The sequence below is a fragment of the Myodes glareolus genome, chromosome 8 (assembly GCF_982192425.1).
Source record: "Myodes glareolus chromosome 8, mMyoGla1.1, whole genome shotgun sequence".
In the NCBI taxonomy this organism is placed as follows: Eukaryota; Metazoa; Chordata; class Mammalia; order Rodentia; family Cricetidae; genus Myodes; species Myodes glareolus.
The window spans coordinates 68785103-68809148 of record NC_142033.1 but is presented as its reverse complement, the minus strand read 5'-3'; the positions used below and the strand labels follow the sequence as shown (position 1 = coordinate 68809148).

General features: G+C 51.1%; 1 protein-coding gene across 1 annotated transcript in view; it reads left to right on the top strand.

Moving 5' to 3' along the window:
* The window catches only part of C8H4orf50 (chromosome 8 C4orf50 homolog), an 88338-nt gene that overhangs the window by 21135 nt on the left and 43157 nt on the right, over positions 1-24046 (top strand). The window contains exons 5-12 of the mRNA XM_087909085.1: positions 62-176; positions 1112-1230; positions 2588-5014; positions 11109-11282; positions 14284-14340; positions 15481-15663; positions 22208-22259; positions 23699-23820. Of these exons, the coding sequence (XP_087765211.1) occupies positions 62-176; positions 1112-1230; positions 2588-5014; positions 11109-11282; positions 14284-14340; positions 15481-15663; positions 22208-22259; positions 23699-23820 (3249 nt within the window). The remainder of the gene's footprint in view (positions 1-61; positions 177-1111; positions 1231-2587; positions 5015-11108; positions 11283-14283; positions 14341-15480; positions 15664-22207; positions 22260-23698; positions 23821-24046) is intronic.

Below are 24046 nucleotides of genomic sequence, written 5' to 3'. Positions count from 1 at the left end.
GCTTGGAGTGGACAGGTCAACCAGGGCACTTGTGACTATTCAATTCTTTGTCTCTCTCAAGGGTGCCTTGGGCTGTGCCCAGAGTGACTCTCTGCCCCTGCCCAGGGCAGAGGTGCTGAATCCCTGCAGCAGCCGAGGCTGCCACAGTGATGCTTGTGGACTTCAAGCCCTCACAGGTTTGTGGATGACGTCATACATAGAGGGGCCACCTGACATCCCAGTGATAGGCCAGCTAGCTTAGTCCTCATGTTACTCTTACAGTGTTGGGAAGGATGATTTGCTCCTCTTACAGACAAGCCAAGGCTCAGAGAGGCTCAAGCACATAGTTGGTCAAGGCAGAATCAGTGTGTGATGTTCCAGGGGCCATTAGCTTAGGATAATTTGACACTTAAACTTAGGCACTCAGCTCTCAAGGGGTGCCAACCAGCTGCAGGCTGGTGGTGGGGGCTTGTCCTCACAGAGACATCTGTGGCAAGCAGGGATCACTCTAGCCACCTTTTACCCTTTGGCTTGAGGGTGATACTTGTGACTGTCAGTCTGAGAATCACTGGGGCTTTGAAGTCCCCGGTCTCTAATGTCAGACATAGTTTCTCACGTCCCTGCTATAAGAGATTCTGCTTGCTCATCCTCAGTCGTCAAAACATAAGAGTAGTTCAAGCCTCATGATACCCAGGACTGCTGGTTGTAGGAGGAGGCAGCTGATGTCCCCCAGTAGTCACATCTAGGGTTGATGGTGTGGGGACAGAGCTGTTGGATGGGTCAAAGTACAATGTGACTTGGCGAGGCTGTTCCTGAAAGCTGTGCAGGGTTGGGGGTGGGGTATCACCCTGCTGGCAAATGAGGATCCCGAGTGTTCAAAATGCTCCATGGGCACCGTCCAACTGTGGTCCAGGGCAGTATCTTAAGAGCCACTTCCTCTGCTCGCCCTTGGTAGTCATTCATATCTTCCAGGTTCAGGTTCTTGCTCGGCAGAAGAGTGGGGCTTTTCAGGACTCACTGTGGGCTAAAAGACCCGAGTCAAGAGAGACATCTGTCAGCTGACATGGCTGTTGGTGGGCATTATGATAAATCTTCTAAGAGTGATTTTAACCTTAGGGTCTTGCTGTTCTAGGCCAGCTCTCAGAAAAGCCCCATAGCCATGTTCAAGATCAGCCAGACCCTTGCTTGGTGATGCCAGCAAGTACCATAGGCGAGCTCCCGGAAGACCTGCCAGGGTCTGAGCATAGACAGGTGAGGCCAGAGGGTTCTGTGAGGATCAGTGGGGCCTTAGTGGCCGTGCTATGTGCTTGGTGATGTGGCCACCCTGGGGAGGTGCTTCTTGTTGGCAAACTCCAGATTTGGAAGAATATTCTGGAAGTGATTGAGTGAGAAGTCTTAGGGGATGGGTTACAGTTTGCTGAGACCTGGACTAAGAAGTATAGTGGGATCAAAAGAAGCCAGACCAAGCGCCTGGCCTGGACTACTTCACTCATGTTGTGCTGGGGAAGCCCTCTGACTACCCACAGAGCTGGTTCTGTCTTCCTATCCAGAGATGATGAGACCTGAGGGATGCTGGGAACCCCCAGAGCTACCCGAGGGATGCTGGGACCCCTCTCCCCAGAGCTCCCCAGCTCCAGAGGTACAGAACCCTGGTCTCCTCCTTCTGCTCTCTGTATCACTCTGATGGTCTGACCTCAGGAGCTGGATCTGAATTCGTCCTAATGCTGTGGCAAACCTCTGACCTCATCTTCTGTCTCTTGTCCTAAAAAACAAAGCTGAACTGGGAGTGGTGTCCGGATGTGGCTCTGTGGTTCTAAACCTCATCCATCTATCCATGCATCTATCCATCCATGCATCTATCCATCCATGCATCCATCCATCCATGCATCCATCCATCCATGCATCCATCTGATAGGGGAGTTCAGCCAATCACATCCTCTTCATGGGGCGTGTTGCCCTAAGGTAAAAATTTACCTATAAACCTGGCGGGTGAAAGCTCCCGCCCTCTCTCTCCCTCTCGACTTGGCCTGGATCCAGCATTCCAAATGGGTGGGATTCTGTGTAAGTTTTTCCTTCTGTTTTATTAAAGCTGTATCTTTTGTAAGATAGTCTGGGGACTTTTCATTCCCGATCGCCCTGCGGCATCATCCATCCATCCTTGCATCCATTCACTTCCTGAACTATCCCCTCATGTAGTTTGGCTTCATGTAGAGGAAGGAATTCCACACAATCTTTTGTCACCCTGAAATAGCATGTACTCGGCTTCAGTGCCTTATCTGTGTCTGCTAATTCTGTTATCTCAATCTCATCACTGTCTTAGAACCCACGTCACTGCTGCCCGAGGCCAGGGGCTGCTCCAGGGGTTGGGTATTTGTGAGGAGGCAATGTTTGGATTGAGGTGAAGGGGTGTTCCTAGAGGATATCTGGGAGAGGGAGAATCTTGGGCAGTGGGAGGAGCTCAGGTCGAAGCCCTGAGGTGGAAGAGCAGGACACCCGTGCAGCTCTATGAGCAGGATCTGAGGGCACTGGGGGCGGAGCATGATCAACTGTAGGTGAAGCTCGGCAGGCAGAGACTGGTTCATACCCCATCTCCTCTCTCTACCTGCAGGGCGCTCTTGTCCACCCCCACCTAGATGGACAGATTCTTCGGCTGCGGTGTAGCTACCCCCCAGAACCAGGCATGGATGAGCCACTCCGCCCCTTGGCAGGAGTTTCAGAGAACCTTCAAGCTGCTGGAGCCCAGGAATCCTTCCTACTGTTACCCACATCCATGTTCCCGCTCTGGGGACCTGCTGGGGAACCACAGCCCCTACTGCCACCTCTGCTCTGGAAGCATCTCCTACAAGAACTTCAGACCCAAGAAGAGATGGACGGCAAGCCGTCCCCTGCCCCTGAGGTTGTGACACACCCTGACTGGCCTTGTGATCTGGCAAGGAGCCAAGTCGCCTCCTCCAGCCAGGAGTCTCCACTCGTTTCAAATGGCCCATTTCCCACAGAAGAGTCCAAGGAGCCCAGAGACATGTGGAAGGAGAGAGGCAGGCCTCCAGTTGCAAGGGCAGAGAAATGGAAGGTGATGGGTGTGATGAAATCAGAGTTGGATGGCAAGTCCTTGCTGGACCAGGAAACCAGCGAGAAGCTGATCATGAACACCGAGGACCAAGCCCCAGAGGGCATACAGGAAGGGAGCAGGGCTTCCGAGACCCAAGTCATGGCCCGCTGTCCTTGGCTCTGGCCGGAATGTCTCATGCTGACTCTGCATGGGGCAACCTCTAAGTCACAGGAAGGTCCTGATCCCTTGAGAAAGAGATGGGGTGTGGAAGGATGTGGCTGGGAACACATGGGAACACTGTCACCAGAGAAGGAGGAAGCGGCTACCAGCTCTAGGGCCCATGATACGAGAGAGCCAGAGCCAAAGGGTAGTCAGCTTCCTGCAGGAGAGGGCACAGAGATCTGGAGGAGGACACAGGACAAACAGGGCCACCAGCTGTGCTTTGGAGACACTCAATTCCTGCAAAAGGAGTGGTCTGGGGAGGAAGAGCAAGAGGAGAAGATGCAGCTCCGAGCGGCACCCAGCCCGGCTTCACTGGGTGACCCTGAGCAGCCTGACTCCATGCGCCATGCGGGTCAGGAACAGGGACTACCAATGGGCGATCGGGATTTGCTGGAGTTTCCCAAATGGGCCCCAACAGGTGGCAGCAGTGAAGGTCCTTGCCCCTCACAGACTCTGACCACAGGACAGGGCAGGAGCACCCTCCAGCTAGACACACTGGAAAGGGAGGTGGGGGCCTGCTTCCAGCACCTGAACAACCTGAAGCTTGTCTGTGACGATCCCCAGCAGATGTCAGCATTGATGAGAAAGAGCCAGAGTGTCGCTTATACAGGGTTGGACACTGAGGGGGATGTGTGCCATCAGCAGGTCTCAGCCAGCCAGGATCCGAATGCAAAATCTACCAGGAATGGCGAGGGAGTGAGGCCGGAGGAGGGTGTGGCTCTGTGCACTGGAGAAGTTCTTTCAAGACTAGCTGATGGGGATAAAGCCAACCGGGGTCCCACAAAGCTGAGTGGGAGCCCGCTCCCCCCAATGTGGTGTACCCCCAAGAGGGTAGGGAGCAGCTTCCTTCAGCTCCTTGACACCCCAAAGAAAGAGAGAAGTCAGGTTTTGCTTGACAATGCCAGGCTTCAGGGAGCCCAAGAAGGATGTCACCATGAAGGACACCGTTGTGAAAAAGAGCGGGCCAGAGAAGTGGCCAAGGTCCTGAGGCTGGAACAGACAAACCGATCGCTGCAGGGAGAGCTGGACCGCCTCAGGCGCGAACTGGACCAGTGTCTGCAGGCTGTGTCTGACCTGGAGGACTGTAATGGGAAGAGTTACTGCAAGATTTCCCAGCTGGAAGAGGAGAATGAGAAACTGAAGGGGGACCTGGGCCGGCTGCACAAAGCCATGTCCGAGAGTGTCAGGAAAGCCAGAAGCAGGATGGAGCATGTCACCCTGGAAAACAGGGAGCTCAGGGCTCTGATTTCAGAGCTCGGAGTCAGTTACAAAGGGCTGATAAAGGACACGATGCTAGGGATAGAAGACATGCTCTGGGCTCTGCAGGGGGAAAACCAGCACCTTGTATGCAGGGTCCAAGGCCTGGAGCGGGAGGTCCTGCAGATGAGCGGGAATCACAGGGAAGAAAAGTGGTGTCGCCAGGGAAACTTCAAGATGGCAGGAGACCAGGGACACACGGAAGACAAAGAGGTCCAGGTGACTCTGCTTTCAGGACAACTGGTTACACGAGCCTGTGGGCCACCCTGGGATGAGAAATCAGGCGTGACGTGGGGGCAGGCAGGACCTTCCTTCGATTTGGAAGGGTCCAGATGCGGGGCTGTGGCTAGTTCTGCCTCATCAGTCTGTGCAGTCACTACAGGGCCTCAGGAAGCAAACGCTAATGGGGCAAAGGGAGACGGAGCTCGGCTGCAGAAAGAACAGGAGACACCATGGTGTTCCATGCAACAAGGACAGTCTCAGAGGTCCCTGAGCCGCAGCCTCCAGGTTAGTTGGCTTGCCTTCCCTCCTGTATTGCTGACTCTGTAGTGGGGTAACCCACAAACAAGATCTAGGCATCCCAGTGGCAGCCATATGAGGGAGTTAGAGCTCCAGACCCATTTGCTAGATGAGAAAACCAGGCAGAGAAGTGAAGGGGTTTGCATGAGGTCGCCTGGCTAGGGAGAGCTGCAGCTGGCATGAACCCAAGCAGGCTGGCCCAAGATCTCCCTTCTGACTTGCCAGGTAAGCCTGACCCTCTCAGTAGATCCAGAGAGGAAAGGGTGCAGGAGAAGGCTTGCACTTTGAGGTCGTACCTTGGATTTTCTCAAGTGGGAAATAGCCCAAACAGCCCAAGCCATCACTCTTCAGGTGGGGTCTTAACAGTTGTTGCAGACAGAACAGTGGTCCATGGAAGGTAACACAGCAGGGGAATTGGGTTGGTTCTGTAGAGACGTGAGACTTTGGTGCAGACATGGGAGTCCCTCTTCTGAGTTGCTCCTGCCCTCTGTCCCAAGACAAATCTCAGCTTTTATGATTCCCAAGATGAAACACTCACATTGTTAATGTCTGGGGACCCTTCATACGGAGACCCTGCATCACTCCAGCATCCTGTCTCTCTCTCCCTCTCTGTGTCTCCATCTGCTCCCTCCCTTCACTCTCCATTGCTGGCTCCCACTTCCCTCTCTCATCAGCAATTCTAGTCACTATCAAAGAACAGCCTTTGGATTTCTACCAGTTTCCTTTACTGTCTGCACTTCATCGTGTGTATGTGTGTGTGAATGTGTGTATGTGTGTGTATGAGTGTATGTGTGTGTGAATGTGTGTATGTGTGTGTGAATGTGTGTATGTGTGTGTGTATGAATGTGTGTATGTATGTGTGTGTGTATATGTGTGTATGAATGTGTGTGTGTGTGTGTATAATTCTTTCTCTTACAATAGCTTATATTTTTGTATACTTTGCTATTATTGTTCTAGTGGCCACTCTAGAAAGTTCAGGATGTATCTGTCATTTAGATTTGCCTTAGATTAATGCCTTTGTACCATGTCCCAAATCATGCAAAAAAAAATTTCAGTAGTTTACCTTTGCTAATTCTTTATTATCTTGTCATGCATTGCTTCGAAGTATAATAAGCTTCATGTCATTGCTGCTGCTGATTTGAGCAGCCATTGATCTTTCTTGCAAATATCTGCAAGTTTTTGTGGTGTTTATTCTTCCACAAGCATTTGGAGGAATGCGTTGCTGTTGGTATTTCTCATAGTGATAGTTAGCTGGCGGCTGACTTTCTTGTGTTTCTCTTTATGAAACATTGTTCTCGCTAGCCTTGAAGATCGTTTCTCTTAGATTCAGCGCTGTGGGTCAGCAGCTCCCCTTCATGCAGCACTCTGAAGGCTGCCTTCTGTTGTCTTCCGCCTCCAGCGAGCTCCATTTGGAAAGCAGTTGTCATTGTCATTTCTTCCGTTTCCGGAAGAAACGAATGCTGTCATGTCTGACTGATTTGAAGATTTCCTTCTTATCTTTGATTTTTGGTGGCATGATGGATCTAGCTATGATTCTGTTTGTATTTTTATACACATTTCCCAAGCTCTTTGAACTTAGATATTTATGCTTTTCTTCAGACTTGAGAGATTTTTACTTATCATTTCCTTAAGAAAAATTTCCATATTCAGAGGTACATATGCATGTATATGTATAGTGCTTGTGTGTTTGGGCATGTTTGTTATTGCATGCATGTGTGTGCAGTGCCTGTATGTGTGCAGTGTGTGTGTGTGTGTGTGTGTGTGTGTGTGTGTGTGCTGTGCATGTGTGTGGATACCTGAGGTCAACCTCTGGTGTCATTCCCCTGAAGCTATCTACCTGTATTTTTCCTTCCAGACAAGGTTCCTCTGGGACCTAGAACTCACCAACAAGGCTAGAGTGAGTAGCCAGTGAGCCGCAGGGATCTGCCTGTCTCAGCCTCCCCAGTGCTGGGATTGCAGATCCCAAGTGTGTGCCACCACACTTGGCTTTAACCATGGGTGCTGGACATGGAACCCTGGTCCTCAGCCCTGCAGCAAGCACGTTAGCCTGCAAACCAGCTCTTCAGTCCCATGATTGTCCTTTGGTCAGTTTTATTGTCCTAATTCCCTTTCACCTTCTGTAATTCCAGACTCTTTTATCTATTGAAAAGTTTGCCTTAGTTTTGCAGGCCTGTGCTTGTGTTTTGCGTTTTCTATTGACTTTAATTTGCTAGCTGTGTGTTCTGTTGTGACCCACCTTTGGATAAATTCACCCAGTGAGCTCCCGATTCTGTTCATAGCACTCTGTGCATCTAGACCATCCATTTTCTTATTTACAATGGAGAGCTACTGACAGTGCGCTGAAACAGTTCATCTTGTCAGCCTTTCAAATCTATCTTTCGAATGCGGAAACACACTAGCTCTGGCCATTTTGTAGGTCTCATCTCCTCTCCAGCACCTGGATCATCTCTCGGCCTGTTCCTGTTTGCCTGATTCTTGGCAGATGTCACATTTCACGGTTTCCTCACATATCCACCTACTCAAAGAACTTTTGATGTAGGACCTGTGCGTGATGTGTGGTAGAGGTCGCCGGCCACCTCTCCCTCCCAGCAGTGCTGTGAGTGTCTCTTGCTGGCCCCTCATGAGGTGACCTCTGGTCACTGTATTCTGTGAAAGTCTCTCTCAGTTCCAGGGTGTGCGGTGACTCTCCCAGTGTGGCACTTGCTCCTAAGACATCCACCCTTCTGCGACGTTGGCTGTGTTCCCAGAGTGTTCAGTGAGATGACTTCACCTTGGCTCAGCCGAAACACTGCCACCTTCTCAGCAGTGTGTGTGGCCCCGAGGCCCTGGTGGGTCACCCTCCCAGTGAAGGACAGGAGGAAGGCTTTTCTAGGGCAGCGTTTGTTTTTGCTTGTTTTAATGCAGCTCTCTGTTTGTTCTCCACACCTGGCTGTCTTTCTGTACCGAACTCCGTCTCTCATCCTTCCTCCCAGCCCTGATCTCAGCATTGGAACTAATTTCCTAAACCATGGTCTACAATGAGTTTCAGAGAGAAGCCTAGGGGTTCCCGCACTTGCCCGTGTTTAATCCCTCGTCCCCGTTGCTCCCCCAGTCACTTTACAGCACGTGCAAAGAACTATTTTTGTGTTTTCTCTCTGGATTTCTTGGTTTTCAACAATAGCGATTCTGACTTGACCTGGGAAGAACTGGAGATCCAAGGAGATGGATATATAGAGAGAGTTTCAGGGCCTTGCAAGATGGCTGCCCGGGCTCTGATGCAGTGAAAAGTCAAGTTTGCTGAACAATAAAGCTGAGCCAATGTGGCTGCCACAGCAGCCAGGGCTGTGGTGTGAGATGGAAGGTTGAGAAGCTGTAGGGAAAAGGTCAGGGCTGGCTAGTTAACCTTGCCCTGAGGTGGTGGTGGTGTGTGTGTGTATGTGTGTGTGTGTGTGTGCGTGTGTGTGTGTGCGTGCGTGTGTGTGTGTGTGTGTGTGTGTGTGTATGTGTGTGTGTGTGTGTGAGAGAGAGAGAGAGAGAGAGAGAGAGAGAGAGTGAGTTTGGGGACCTCAGAGGGAGTTTGGGGATCACAATCACAGCTAGGAGTTGGGAAATGTAGAATTAGCAGTTAGAGATGAACCCCACAGGGTTTAGGGGTGATCAGGGAAGAGGGTGAAGAAAGGTCCCCTTTTCTGTCCCTGAGTCTCTCTTAGGCCTATGGCCCTCTCATAGCTTCCTGTCATATTGGGCATGAACCTCCCAACTCTTACAGTAAGGATACATACAGCTTAGTCTCCACGGCTGCAGCAGCCACTGTCTATGCCCCATCTGCCCCACCCTGAGCTGCACCGCAAGTTCTCTGCATCCTTCACCGTTACTCTGTGTGTCCCTGCATTTAGTTGGAAGCTGCTACTGACCTTTGAGCCTCATGTTCGGGGCAGCCCTGTAGCCTGGGCTCAGGGTGGAGCGGGCTCAGGGTGGAGCGGACTCAGGGTGGAGCGGGCTCAGAGTGCTGGAGCTGACTCAGGCATAGCTCTTCGCAGCTCTGCGGTCATCAATGTCATTGTGATGGGGACTTATATCACCAGATAGGTGAATGCTACTGTCCCAGCATGCGCCATGTGTCTGCCACGACAGCACAGATGGAGCCAGATCCTCTGCTCAGAGCTCCTCAGGGCTCCTACAGTCTCTGGGCCTCCTTTTGTCACTTGGGTTGAACGTCCTGTGTCTGTCACTCTCCCTCTCAACCAGAACTCTTCGGGACAGTGTTCCTAAGCAAAATCACAGCATACAGTCAGTTGTGTAGGGTAGATCCAGGCAGCAGACAGCTTTCTCCTCTACCACCAGATCATGTTGTGGGCACTGTCTTAGGACCAATGGAGCAGAGTCTTTGTCCGAGCCACCAGAGGCAAGAGGTGGCAACAAACCACCAAACTTCTCAAAAGGCCACATTTTGGAGTATGGAGCTAGATTTTATGGAACCAGCCGGAGCACCCATCTGTTCCTGACAGACCCCAGCCTGTGAGTCTCAGGCCTACGCAGTGTGAATTTCTATTAATTAAGAAAAATATCACATTCTGCTATTGTGGTCATTGCTCACAGGGAGATGGCCGACCATCCACGGAGTCACATGGATCCTGCTCTCTCTTCCTCCGCTCTTCTCCTCCCCCTCCCATTCAGAATAACTTGGGACCCCTTTCTCCCTCTCCCACTAGAGTGTGGAATGGTGGGAGACATGAGACGAGTGGGTGAAGGACAAGGGTGTTCATGGCTTTCTGAGCTCCCCAGTCCTTCACAGAGGGGATGCTTCCTGTAAGCGGTACCTCCCCTTCCCATACCTACCTTAGTGGTTCAATCATTGGTCACACCTTGCTCATGGGCCCAGAAATCCTCCTACTGAGGTCTCAAGTCAAGCACCCACAGGTGTGTTCCTGTCATGGACAAGGCCTGTCTCCCCACTGCGTTAGCACAATCAAGTTGAGCACTGTTGCAGATGGCACCCCAATACTAACAAAAGTGGGGAGGGCATGTGGCACGCGATGGGCGAAAGGCAATAGCTATGTATCCTGTATCAGATCTTATAGAGGAGCTGGAGTGATGGCCTCAGGGTTAAGAGCACTTACTACTCTTCCAGAGGACCCAAGTTCCACTTTCCCAACACCCACACTATGCAGCCACCAACCACCTGTAACTCCAGCTCCAGCGGGTTTGACGCCATCTTCTGGCCTCCTTGAGCACTGCACCCATGTGCCCCACACTCACACAGACATACACATGAATTAACATTTTTAATCTTTAAAAACTGATAAAGAAAAAAATACTTGTATGTGTGCAGATGTATGCATATGTAAGTTAGTAAAACGATGAGAACTTACCACACCCGGCCATTTGGGGGCAGCCCTGTCTCTACCATTGAGCCCACTTCCCTTAGGGCTGGGCAAGTTCCTTTCTCCCTTGCATCCCATGGCATCTCTGTGAGACCTGCTACCCTGGTGTTCTGTCAGAGAATAAGATATTATCTGGAACTGGTGTAAGCCAGTGCTTGTGGGAAATTCGGCACTGCCGTCCTATCTGAAGTCTGAAGCTTCATTGGAATGTGTGTCTGATAATTTGACTTGTGTGTGAAATGTCATTCATTTCTTGGTGTTTCGATACAGTGGTGACTGAGAGTGATTAAACAGAACCCTGGTCCTACTTCACATATTTTTGAGAATAACATTCTGGGATGTTGTTCTGGGGTTCCATGTCCTCTTCCCCTCCTCTCCCAAAATGTCCATCACGACCCACACACTCAAGGGTGCACACAGAGGCACTGAGAGCAGGCCATGTGGGAAATGGATGGGGCAATAATAGGCTGGGGTATAGAATTTGAGACAGTTGTTTGTTCCTTTCTTGTCTTTCTCTTTCCCTTCCTGCATCCTTCCCTCCATCCTTCCCTCATTCACTTTCCTTCCTTTCTTCCTTCTACTGTGAGAAAACCAATCAGGACAGGAAGACAGACAGACAGACAGACAGACAGACAGACAGACAGACATTAAAACAGGTACTGGTTGTTGGCTAAGGCATATGAACACCTGAGGACTTCACCCACACTTTCTTCCCTCAGCCCCAGACCTCCAAGGCTGCTGTCCCCGAAGAAGACCCCAAACTGTGCATACAGCGACTCCACCACCAGGTGCGGACTCTACAGTGCCAGCTCAGGGACCAGGGCTGGGCACTGCGGGAGTTGCAGGTGGCTCGGGATGAGGCTGTGGGCCTCCAGGATAAGCTCAAGCGCAAGGTAGGCTGGGCCAACCCTCCTCTTCCTCCAAATGTTTCCAGACCCCAAGGATCCGAGTACCAACAGCTTGATCATGTTGGCTAGAGAGTTAAAGAACAGAGTGAAGGAAGGAAGGAAGGAAGGAGGGAAAGAAGGAAGGAAGGAAGGGATCTGGAGCCTTTCCAGCCAGCTGTCCTCCATTAGAAACGACGTGTACATATGGATCTTTAAAAAGCATCAGGCGCTGTGTAATTAGCGTTCCTATCGCTGTGATAAAACACTCTGGTCTTTGGGGAGGAAAAGGTTTATTTGACTTCCATATCCCTGTTCATTATTGAAGGAAGTCAGGACAGGAACTCAAGCAGGGCAGGAGCCTGGAGACAGGAGCTGATGCAGAGGCCATGGAGGGGTGTTGCTTACTAACTTGGTTTCCATGGCTTGCTCAGCCTGCTCTTTTATAGAACCCAGGACCACTAGCTCAGGGATGGCACCACACATAGTGGGTTGGGCCTTCCCCTGTCAACAACCAATTAAGAAAATGCCTTACCGTTGGATTTTACAGAGGCATTTTCTCAACTGAGGTTCCCTCCTCTCAGATAACTCTAGCTTGTGTCAAGTTGACATAAGACTAGCCAGCACAGGGACATTCAGATACTTTCAGGAGGGTAATTCAGTCCTTCTCTGCAGAAAATGTGTGGACACGATTCTAAAAGGGCGGTGAGAGGCTCCAGGGGTACTGGTTCAGGACCTTGGCTGTGAAAGATGGTCAGACCCACATGTGGCTCAACTCACGCAGACCCTGTCAGGCATGTTCACACAAAATGACAGAAATCCTGGCTGCGGCGCTGGGCCGTGCTGCCCTCCTGATCAGTCCCTCCTGAGGCTGCGGCTTTGTGGAATGTTTTCTCTAGCGGAAACCCCATGCAATACACAGGGGCTCCCCACCTTGTTTCTCATCATGTGTCAGCACTTAGTGCAGGCAGTGTTAGTGGTTTAATTTCAGTCAATATGTGATATTTGTTTATAATCCTTTATATGGACAACCCTAAGCAGCCCCCAAAATGTTTATAACTAAGCAATGACAAGATACATGACTCAAAATGCTTTCTCCTAATCTCCAGCTTTTCTTTCTACTCTTTTTCTCATCCACATAAAAAATCATTAGTTCTAGCCTGGCAGAGGAGGCTCGTGCCTTTAATCCCAGCACTTGGGAAGCAGAGGCAGGCAGATCTCTGAGTTCGAGGTCAGCCTGGTCTACAGAGGGAGTTCCAGGACAGCCAGGGCTACACAGGAAATCCTGCCTTGAAAAAAAATTATTAGTTCTTTGATAATCTCATACAATATGTTTTGATCATGTTACCCCTTTGCCAGTTCCTCATAGATCCACCCCTCCCTTCCCTATCCACCCATCTTTGTTGTCTTTTTTATTAAATCCATCAAGTACAGTGTGTGCTGCCCATGTACTCTACGATGTGTGGCCTTCTGTCACAGTGTGGTCCACTTACCAGGGCCTGTACTCTTCAAGAAAGCCGGCCCTCCCTCTCCCAGCAGCTGCCAGTTGTCAGTAGCTCCCTGGCTAGTGGTGGGACCCCATGCTCACTCCCCTTCTCCATGCTGGGGGTCAGTTTGACCTGAGCCCGAGTCTCGTGCAGTCACAAACACTAAATTCATATGTTCAACTGGCCTGCTGTGTCCCTAAAACCCTGTTTCCTCGTAGCCATCTATCACTCTGGCTCTTACACTATCCCTGCCCCCTTCTCCACAATGATCCCTGAGTCTAGGAAGAGACTAAAATGTGATACAGATGTCCCATCTAGGGCTGAGCACTCACTTTTGAGTTGCAACTGTCCTGTGCTCATTTCACGGGGCCACTTTCGAGCTTTTCCCCGAACTGAGGCAGGGAGCGGTTACATCAAGGTAACACACTGAGTCCCTGGAAATAAGTTAGTCTATCTGAAGCTGGAATCTACCCTTTGACCAGGCCTGAAAAGTTACACCAAACAGGTGCACAGAAATACTGTTTGTAAAACAAAGAAGCAGACCAGTATTACATATGTCCCCTAACGAAGACCTACTGGAATAAACCACACCACAAGCTGCACGTTTTAAAGGGATGAAGCCAGTTGGTTTGCCTGAACACATCACCAGGATTTTCTATTCAATTACCAAATAGGATGTGCGACACTCTCCAGGTAGCAGGTTTTCATGTGTCTGTGTGCACACATCTTGATTTGTGTGTGTGTGTGTGTGTGTGTAATGTTGACAGAAAAGATGATGGGTCAGAATAGGTCAGGGGTAAGGATGGAGGACTTATTTAGGCCACCGCAGACTCTAAAGAGAGTGTGAAGGAATAGCTATAAAATTCCCATTTTAATATATTTTATGGGAAAGAATTCAGACAATCTGGCTGAACAGAAGTGAGGTCCTTTGGTGGATGCTGGAGTAATGTGGAAAGTCTGAGTGACCTCACACAAGAGCCTGGTGCTTGTTCCTCTCTTTGCTGGGTCAGGTCCCACACTTGGTCCTTCCCAGCAGGGGCTGAGGCCATGCCAGGAAGGCGTGCATGCTATATTCCATGTGATGGGTGACAGAGGCGTCCCAGAGCTGAGGGCTGAGATGTGCTTCCCCTCAGGGACAGAATCCATGTTGCTACTTTGCGCCAAGCAGTAACAGTAGCTAATGACTGAGTACCATGCCCGGGCCTACGTGCCATGTATTAGTGAAGCCTCATCATGACCCTCTAATTGGGGTTAACAGTCACTGCACCCCACTGCACAGGAGACAGTAAGCAGGGAGAATGAGAGATTCACAAGCCACAGTGGGCAGCTGGGTTGGAATCACGTGTGGCTCAGGGATCCAAGTTTCACACGATTGTGTCTCTGTGGCTCCATGTTGGCGATCACAGTTGGCTGTTCCTCGGCACCCCATCTCTGCACAGGGAAAGGTGATGGTAGGCCAGCACTCTGCACTGTCGCCAAACCAAAGCCACACTGCTCAATCACAAGCATGCTTCTCCTTTCAGCTCGAGGAGCTTCGGGCACAGCAGCATGAAGCACTCCTGGCCATGAGTCCTCTGAAGGTAACATAGTGCCACATCGCTGTTTCGCAAGAGGGTGCTTAGTATTTCATATAAACACCTAAGAACGCCAGGGACAGGTGTCACCCAGGTCCCCACGTGGGCAGCATTCCATATATTTTCTTTGTCTGGCTTCTCATGTGTTCAAAATCATCCTATATGGCATGGGTCCTAATCCCACATGCTGTGTCCCACTTTCTCCTTGGCGCAACCGAGAAGGTGCAAGGGTTTGGAGACTGCAGGTGCTCACATTCCCACCCCCACCACAATCTTCCTCCTCTTCTCTTTTCTTCTGCCCTTTTCTCTCTTTTTCCCCTCTCTCCATCTCTTGTCTCCTCCACTGTTCCATTACTGCATACACTCCAGTACCTGTTTGCTAAGGAAGTTTCCCCCACCCATCCTTTTATATTTATATTTGGGACAAACCCAGGGATGGCCTTTGTTGTTCCACATACCCTTTGCCAGCAGGAGAGGGTGACATTTCATCTGGGCCTGCATTGGGAAGAGGCAGAGGTTCACCCTGAGGTTCTGGTCTCTGTGTGGTGAGCTAAGAGGAGCCTTGATTAAGCATCAGCCAAGCACCACGACGCCCAGAACCCTGTTTCCTTCTGCCTTCTCCTGTGGACTCAGTTTCCTCAGCTCTAATATCAGACATATGAACTACTTCCTCTCCCATCATTCCTTATCTGTCTTTGTGTTGGTAAAAAAGAATTGAGAATTCCTGCTGAGACTCCGAGATGCCATCTGGGAAACCATAGACAGGGCAGTACAATGAATCCCATAAAGTCAGACCATGAGAATGCTCTCCCACTAAATTCCTGCTTTGACAAATCCCTCTCATCTGAAGGAAAACTCCAGGACTTTGTTCTTTGTCAGTGTGAAGCCAAATGGAAAGGCAGGGCTGTCCTGGGTGGGTCCCGGTTCCCCTCACAATGCATTGTACAGACTGGTGGGTTGAATTGTAGAGAGAAACTTAGTCAGAGCACTGTACCACAAGATAGCCCAACTCTTGCCTCCTACTACTGGGCCCTGGAGCCTATTAGCGTGCCATCCTGAGGTGTTGGTGTGGGTGAGGAATCATGCTGAGAATGGGGCACTGCCTTGGCCCTCGGTTCAACCTATACCATGCACCCCACATTCCAGGCCAAGCTGGCTTCCATGGTTCACAAATGCCAAGAGAGGAACCGCCTCATTGAGCAACTGCTGCAGGAACTTCCAAGACAAGAGCCCAAGACCCACCTGCTCTTTGAGCTGGCACAGAACATGCTTGATGATGTGGCTCTGGCTGAGTATGCTGCCACCTTCCTGACCCCGGGAGCCCTAGAGGTAAGTTGCCATGCACAAGGCTGTCCCTGCTGGTAGGGACCATGAGTGGACCCAGTCCAGACCCCCTGCCTGCCTGTGCTGTCTTGGCTACTGACCCACCCACTCCTCACACTCTCTGGATCCTCCTCCAGGTGGCACCGGTGTTCTGGGTACTGGGAAAAGTGCTGGGGATCCTTTGAAGGGCTTATGACTCAGAGGAACAGACATAAATGTGTCACATAAGCACCATCATGCTGTGTCACCAGAAATTCTTGTCACCAATACTTTATGAGGTCTGTACACATAGCCCCCTCCACTAGAAGGCTTGGCCCACTCCACTGGCAGTCCCCTATCCAGCCTTCAAGGCACAATTCCAAGTGCCTATCCCCAGCAACTGGTCTGAATACCAATGACCACAATCCCTGTCACACCCTTCTGCCCTGCCCTGCAGCTGGCCATGCATAGTGTAACATACACAAGGGATCCTTCCTGTGTGATTGAGAGCATTGCCTGATACCTCTCCGTGAGGCCAGAGCAGCTCCCCAGCTCTCTGTCTCGCCATTGTCTGACATAGAATCTGCTCAGGGAATATTTCTTGAAACACAAGATCAGGAACCAACTGGATCTGTAGCTGGGTGGGGATTGCCTGGTACAGATGAGACCCTGGGTGCTATGCCCAGCGCCGCACTCACACAAAGATAATGAACCAGTGTGTGAGAGTCTCCTCTGCTGAAGGTCAACAGCAGAAGAAACTGAGGGCAGAATATTCACATGTCCTTCTGATGGCTGGAGGATTGGTGCTGACTGCTATTTTCTTCTGACCCAGATAGAAAGCTTCCAGGTCTCTGCTTGGCTCAGCCTGGGGCACCCACGGTGTCAGCCACACAGGAGGCCCGATTCCTTGGGTTTGAGCCAGAGGTGCATCTAAGACTAGCCAGGTTACTGATGGTGTATGGTGGATGCAGGAGGTAAACACAGAGAGCTGTTTTCCAGGAATATGGTCTTGGGGTTGCTCCTGGCTGCACAGGGATTGACCTCAACCTCTTACAACCTGCAGGTGTCTATGGTCCAAATTGCCATGCAACTGAGGAGCTGGAAACTGGAGGTCATGGGGTTGTCAAAGGTGTAGAGACTTGGTGCAGGGCCAGATCTCAAATCCAGAACACCAAATGCCATGTTTAGTGTTCCTCCATTTCTGTGGCTATGGAAGGGAGGAAGAGAGAGAGCAGACTCTAGCTGAAGTGATTAAGACCGTCTCAGGGGTACAGTTGGTGCCTAATAATTGTGGTGAGTGAGGCAGGGATGAAGCAAGAATATATTGATTACAATATGAAACCAGGGTGGGAGAGGCTGATTTCCAATAACCAAACTCCAAGGGGCTGATGTGTAAATCAGAGCATGATCAATTATCTATGAAAAACAGAACAAGCATGTGGCCTGCCATACTCTAGGTGGGTGAACGCACCAAAAAAGTTGGCACATTTCCTCCCTACAGTTATCAGAGAGGCAAATTCATTCATGTGTTCATATGTTGGTCAATCACCATCTGTTGTCAGAAGGTCATGTGGGAACTGAAGAAAAACGGGAGTGTGGGATGGGGTGCAGAGTGGGATGGGGCTGGGACGTGGGATGGGGTGGGGATAGGGCATGGGATGGGGGTGTGGGATAGAGTGGGGATGGGCATGGAATGGGGGTGTGAGATGGGGCGTGGGATGGAGTGGGGATGGGGCATGGGATGGGGGTGTGGGATGGGGTGGGTGGTGGAATACAGATGGGGAGTGGGTGTTAATTGTTCCATGCTGGATGCTTTCATCTGTGAGGAAGTTCCCTGGATCTGAGTTGTCTCCTCTTGGCCTGGGGTGTAGATCTTGGGGAGGCCACACAGCAGGCATAACTGTCCCTGATGGTCAGTCTCTTTGTCCTCTGCATTGTCTACTGCATGTCACAGCCCTGGCTCTGCTCCCGACTCAGCTCAGTGCTACCCTCAGCTCTAAAGGTGTCCTAGTTTGGTTTCTATTGCTGTGAAAAATGCTATGACCTAAAGCAATTTGTGGAAGACAGGAACTTATTTGGCTCACAGATCACGGTCCAGCATCAGGAAAACTGAGGCAGGAACTCAGAGCAGGAACTTGGGGCCTGAACCTGGAAGCAGGAATTCAGAGCAGGAACTTGGGGCCCAAACCAGGAAGCAGGAAGTCAGGGCCCGAAGCAGGAAGTCAGGGCCCGAACCAGGAAGCAGGAACTCAGAGCAGGAACTTGGGGCCCGAACCAGGAAGCAGGAACTCAGAGCAGGAACTTGGGGCCCGAACCAGGAAGCAGGAACTCAGAGCAGGAACTTAGGGCCCGAACCAGGAAGCAGGAACTTAGGGCCCGAACCGGGAAGCAGGAACTGAAGTAGAGACTGTGGGGGTGGGGTGCTGATTACTGGGCTGCTCTGTAGCTCATGCTCAGCTTGTTTTCTTACACAGCTCAGGACCTGGTGGGGATGGTGCTGCCCACAGTGGGCTGGACCCTCCCACAACCACAGTGAAGATGGCTCCTCACAGGCATGGTCACAGCCCAGTCTTCTGGGGGCGACTCTTCAACTGACATTCCTTCTTTGTATGCACGTGTAGGCTTGTGTCAAGTTGATAAAAGCTAACCAGCATAGAAGGTGACTCTGAATGGAGCCCATCCCTGTGTTGTGCTCTGGAGACTGTGTCAGCCTGCTGTGCCCTTTCCTGGCCATAATGTTGACAGACATTCCTGCCACCCTGAGCCATAGATCTGGGGTGCTGGGGGAGAACAAAGGAGGCCAAAAGACAGCGAGCTAACAAAACGGACAGGGGAACAATTGGCTTCACCAGGGCTCTGGCCAAGGCTGGTGTACAAGGCTCTAAGTCCTCTGACCTTTGTTCTCTGATCTCTACAATGGGAAGAGCACAGTCTGTTCAGGACAGCTGCTGAGAAGCCAGAACGAGATAACCTGTCTCCTGTAGGCAAGAGGCTGAGATTGTAGGTCCAGGGTCGCCATCTCCACTCTACCACCCCTGGTGTCCTCCACTCGATGAGGGGGACACTTCCGTATTCCGCTGACTGTGTATAGGTGATGTTCTAAGTGCTTGCTGCAGACTAGTAAAGCACCTGTCATCCCACAAGCATGGTGCAATTATCCCCCATTCAGAACACAAAAATGAGACTCTGAAGGGTCTTCACCTACCCAAAGACCTGTGTCCCTGTGGAGCGTTCTAATTCGGCTCTTTCTGTGCTGAGTGACTTGCCTATGTAGTAGAGGGGGGTGGGACTTGAAACTTACAGTGGGAGTCTGCACACGCCCCAGCTATGGCCACTGCAGAGACGGGTAGGTGGGGAGTAGCTGCTGGTCACAGCTTGGGTCTGGCACCCGCCAAGGCAATTCCTCTGGACACAGGAAGGCCAGTCTTCAATGTATGGGTCTCTTACAGAATAAGGAGCAGAAACTACTGTGATGTGTTGTGAAGACAAAGAATATTCCAAGGGTGCATTTCCTGGGCAGATCCTGAGAGCAGGCACACAGGCGGCATGGCTGAGTGGAGTCCATGGTGTTTGCACTGGCTTCATTAGCTTCCAGAAACTGAAGGATGGTGTGGTGTTGCAGGATCCCAGCAACTCAAGAGTCCCCTAAGAGTCCCTTAGACAAGTTCCCTAGGCTGGGGTCTGAGGAGTTGGCTGTACGTTGTGTAACCAACCCTCTGTGCCTTCTAGTAGTACATTCTGGGCCATGACGACCCTGGTGGTCAAGTAGTGGCCAGAGAGGGACACTGAGTTTTTCAGTGGTGGTGGCGGCAGCGTTCCTGCTGGCAGCTGGCCTGGAAGCTGGTCCAGAGCACTTGGTTCCATGGACACTGGCTATTGCTTCAGGGAACACAGATGGCAGTCCTGATGGAGGCCTTTGGGCTTTGGCTGGCATCAGAGAGGACTGCCTGGTGGCTGATGAGTTGCTGATGGCCTTGGGCGAGGCTGTGCACAGCAGCAGCTTGGCAAGTAGGGAGATGGTGTGTCTCTGACAGAAGCCTTCTGGAAACATCCCTGGAGAGTTCAAACCCTAAGGTGCCCACCAGCCCTTCCTTGGAAACAGAGAATGTGGGAATGGGACATGGGCTATGCCCACCCAGGCAGGCCATCTGTGTTTTATATCTGGCCATGCTCCTGTCCTACCCTTCAGGCTGCCTGCCACTTCACAGATGGATTCACTCAGTCTTCCCAAATACCCCTTCATGAAGGAGGGCCCTAATAGCCTGAGAGCTGTTGAGGGCAAGGGATGGAGACTGTTTGGCACCTTCCCTTACCAGAAGAGGGGTGTGGCCACTTTCCATTTTTGCAATGGTGGAATTGCACCTCTGTTGAAGTGCTGAGATTTGGGGAGGGGCGGAGCCCGTACTTAGTCAGCCCTTCTCTCTGGTGCATGGTTGTGGGGCCAAGCTCAATGCACCTGCTTGTCACCTCACCTCTCCAGTGTGCCGCTTCCCCAGAGCGACACGTGCTGTCCATGCGCTGTCTCCCAGTGGGACCTCTTCTCCAGCTCAGGTGTCCTGGGGTGGTGACAGTGGTTCCAGCTCAGCCAGCTTTCTCTGTGGCCCGTGCTGAGGGTTCAAGGTCTTGGCATTTTCCTGGCTTTGGGATAGAGATGGGGAAAGGGACAAGCAAGAATTCCCACTCCCCAATCCACCTCACCCCAGGGCTCTTCTTGAGTGGGCCTGGATCAGAGATCAACAGCTCCTCTGTGTCCTTTTCTAGGCTCGCCTAGCTGGCTCACATCTAGGCATGGCCACCTGTGCATGAAGATGCCCTGATCACAAAGAACACGATGTTGGAGCCTCACCTCTCTAAACTATGTGTTTTGAGTCAGTAGAGTCCTTTGTCCCCCATGAGGCTCTTTGGGTATCGAATAATGTCTCATAGAGCCCAGTATGACACCTGTTATAGACTATGTCATAGTTACGTTCTGTTGCCGTGATAGACTATCCCAGCAAGAGCAACCAAAGGAAAGGGCTTATTTTGGTTCACAGTTCCACAAGGACAGAGTCCATCATGAAAGGGGAAGGCTTGGCAATATCATGGCAGCAGCATCTGGAAGCTGGCTTAGCAACATTTTCATCCACACTCAGAAAGAAAAAGAACAGGGAGGGGTGGGAAGGGGGTGAGAGTGTAAAGCTCAAAGCCTGTCCCAAGTGATAAACACCCTCCAACAAGGCTGCAAAATCTTCCCATCAGCCCCACCAACTAGGGATCAAGTGCTCGCATACATGAGCCCATGGGAGACATTTCTCATTCAGACCACAACAGGCACCCAGCAGGGGCTAGGGCACCATCCAGCCTCACTGAAGTTTCAGCTCCTTGGGAAAGCCAGGACCTTGGCGGTGCTTACTACAAAGCCCACAGAGACATGCACAGGCAGCTGTCTTGAATAGTAGAAGAGAGGAGAAGGCTAGCCGAGAGCAAGCAAGTGTGTGTTTATTCTCTTGACTTACAACTGCAGATGTCACGCCAGTAGCACCCAGAGTTCCCGCCTTGACTTCTCCAAACTGGTGGACGGTCATTAGGGATTGTAAGCTGAAATAAGCCTTTCTTCTCCCTTATGCTTTTTTAGCAAGGCATTTGTCACAGCAATGACAATGAAATCAGGACAGGGGCTTCTACCCACACCTAAGCACAGCAGGAGAGCAGGCACTATCGTTCCGTTCCTGGAGCACAAGGCTCCTGAAAGATGGGAGGAATAGGTTGTGACCAGAGGACAGGTAAGTAAAGTCCAGGCCTTTGATTACTAGTAACTGCCTTGGTCAGTCCATTCTGGAATCTGTCACAGAGCCCAGCTGTCACGTAGATCCTGGTCATGGCAAGTAGCAAAGCAGGTGGCTGAACTATGTCAGGAGGGAAGATGGTCAAGGGACCAGGGCATTTAAGTTAGATCTTGAGGTTCACACAGAGGTTTGCCAGTGAAGGAAAGAGAGCAGAACTTTCAGATGTGATGACGGGTTGTGCCAGTACCTGGAGCATCATGATGAAGATGGGGGAAAAGAGATGTCCCAGGGCCACCTCATGCAGGGCCCTGCCCCACACACAATGCAAGATCCAGGTTCGAAGATCTAGTAGATGGCTTCTTCTTAACCGCTCGGGGCTGCTGAGTGGAGTCTGAGTTCCTGAGGCCGCCCTGCTCCCTACAAATCTTTGCAGTAGTGCAGGGGTGGCCTTGGACTCCAGGTCTCCTCATTATCTGGGAGATGAATCGGTGGCCTCTAGCAGTACCAGATAGCCCAACTCTAATTTTTTTCTTAATGCAATTTTGAAAAGACACTTGTTGCTGTCTCTGCATGGTTGAATCTGAGTGAAAAAAACTGAATGGTCTCTGGTGTGTGGTACCCTTGAACAGGCCTGGCATGGGCCACCTGTAAGGTGACTGAGGAGGGAATGTGGGCGACATATCACCACCTCTACCTCCCAGCACAGGCTGAGCTCAGCTGCATGGGAAGGTTAGCCTCACGCTGGTCCTCTGGGAACATTTATCCTGCTCTACACAGTATACCCACTGAGCTATCTTTTCTTCCAGACAGTCTGCCGCCTGGATGTTGGCTCCAAGGGGAAGACAGCCAGAGGAGGAGGTCAGTGCATCTGCCAGAAACATTTCTGTGCGTTCAGCAAAAGTCAGGGCCGGGTTAGCCAGGTACAACCTGCCCAGTGTTGAGCTTGTACCATTAAGGGGACTTCCTATGTCTCTCTCTCCTGCTGCTCTCAGTCCCGCCTTCCCACCTCATAGTGTCAGAACACACTAGAAAGGGAGAAGAGCCTTAAATTCCTCATCTCTGTTCTTTATGAACCATTCCATCCGTTCCCCAGCCCTGGACATTCATCTCATATAAGTAATTCCCATAGAATATTAGGAACACGCTCAGGGGACAGGCATGTCACCCTATGCCCTCAATGTTGTGAGCTAACCCATGTCCTCTGTGGAAATAGCACAGCCATTAAGGTGGCCGAGAATGTCATGTCATAGGACAGTGTGATGATAAGGCATAAATTTCAAAGATGGGAGGACACAAGGTATTCTATACTGTCAGCTGTATCATGCATGTGCACCCTCGTGCCATCAGCAGGCCAAGAGATGAGCTAAATATTAACTGTGGTTGCTCAGAGAGAGGGACATGAGTCATTTGTTGTGGTCCTGTTGTCTTTACTGTAATAGAGAAATTAGGGCGCTAGGGACCAGACAGACTCTCCTCTTCTTGGGCCTTAAGTGCCACGTACTAGTAGTGTGGGCTGATTTACAGAGGTGGGGTCGAGCAGGGGTCCGAGGGTCTGTGAGGCTGCCCTCACACCAGATCTGTTTTCTCCATGACTCACATACTAGATTCTGTTTCTGCCAGCGCTGAGCAGTGGATGAGTTAATCAGCCTCTCTGAGCCACAGACCATTTCTGGAAGGATAATAGGATGATCATTCATCACACCCAGCACATAGCAGGATGACAATACACGAGAAGCAAAGGCTCTTCTCGTCAGCTTGGGGTTGCCCACTGCACCATCACTGCTGCCCCCCCCCCCCAGCGTGGTCTGGTACCTGTTTCCACAGCTGGAGAGCTGTACAGTCTATCTGCCCCCACTCTGCCCCTGATTTCTAGCAGTCTGCCTTCTGTGAGCTCGGCCTTCTCACCTGTCAAAGAAGGAGATGCTTGTGATTAATGGGACTGTTTGTACTCGGTTTCTGGAGGCTGCCTGGCGCCCCCTGTAGGAGGTTCATGCAAGGGGTGGGAGCTAGCAGAGGGAACATGAAGGGGGGCATAGCCCCACCCTGGAGGAGTTGACAGCTACCAGGGATTAGGGAGTCAGGCAGTGGTCTGAGGTGTCACAAGACCATGATGATGTCATTACTAAGGGTGGTGCTAAGAGATTTCAAAGGCACCAAGAGAACCTCTGTCATGGGGTGGCCATTTGGGAGCATCTGTGGCTAGCAAGAGCATGGAAACAGGATGATGACGTTTAGGACCTGCCAGTTTTAAAGATGGATGCCTAGCCTGAGGCCTGACTGAGGATTCTCTCTTCCAGCTCAGGAGTATCTGCTTAATTCTGAACCGGACAGTATCCTTCAAAGCCTGTGGGGTGTGGAGTCCTGGTCCCTTCCGGGGACTAAGTGGGCATCTCAGATGGCTCCACCCAGTTCCCCAAAGGTAAGCACACACCTTCACCTCACTTCTGAAATGTGGTTTTGATTGAAAGTGGAATATACTCACAGATGGGCATGCTCATGTACATACATGCGCACACGCGCGCACACACAACAGAGAGAGAGAGGGGGGGGAGAGACAGAAACAGACACAGAGAAAGACAGAAAGAGACAGACATGAGTACATATACATAGACACACACACACACACAAAGACAGAGACAAAGACA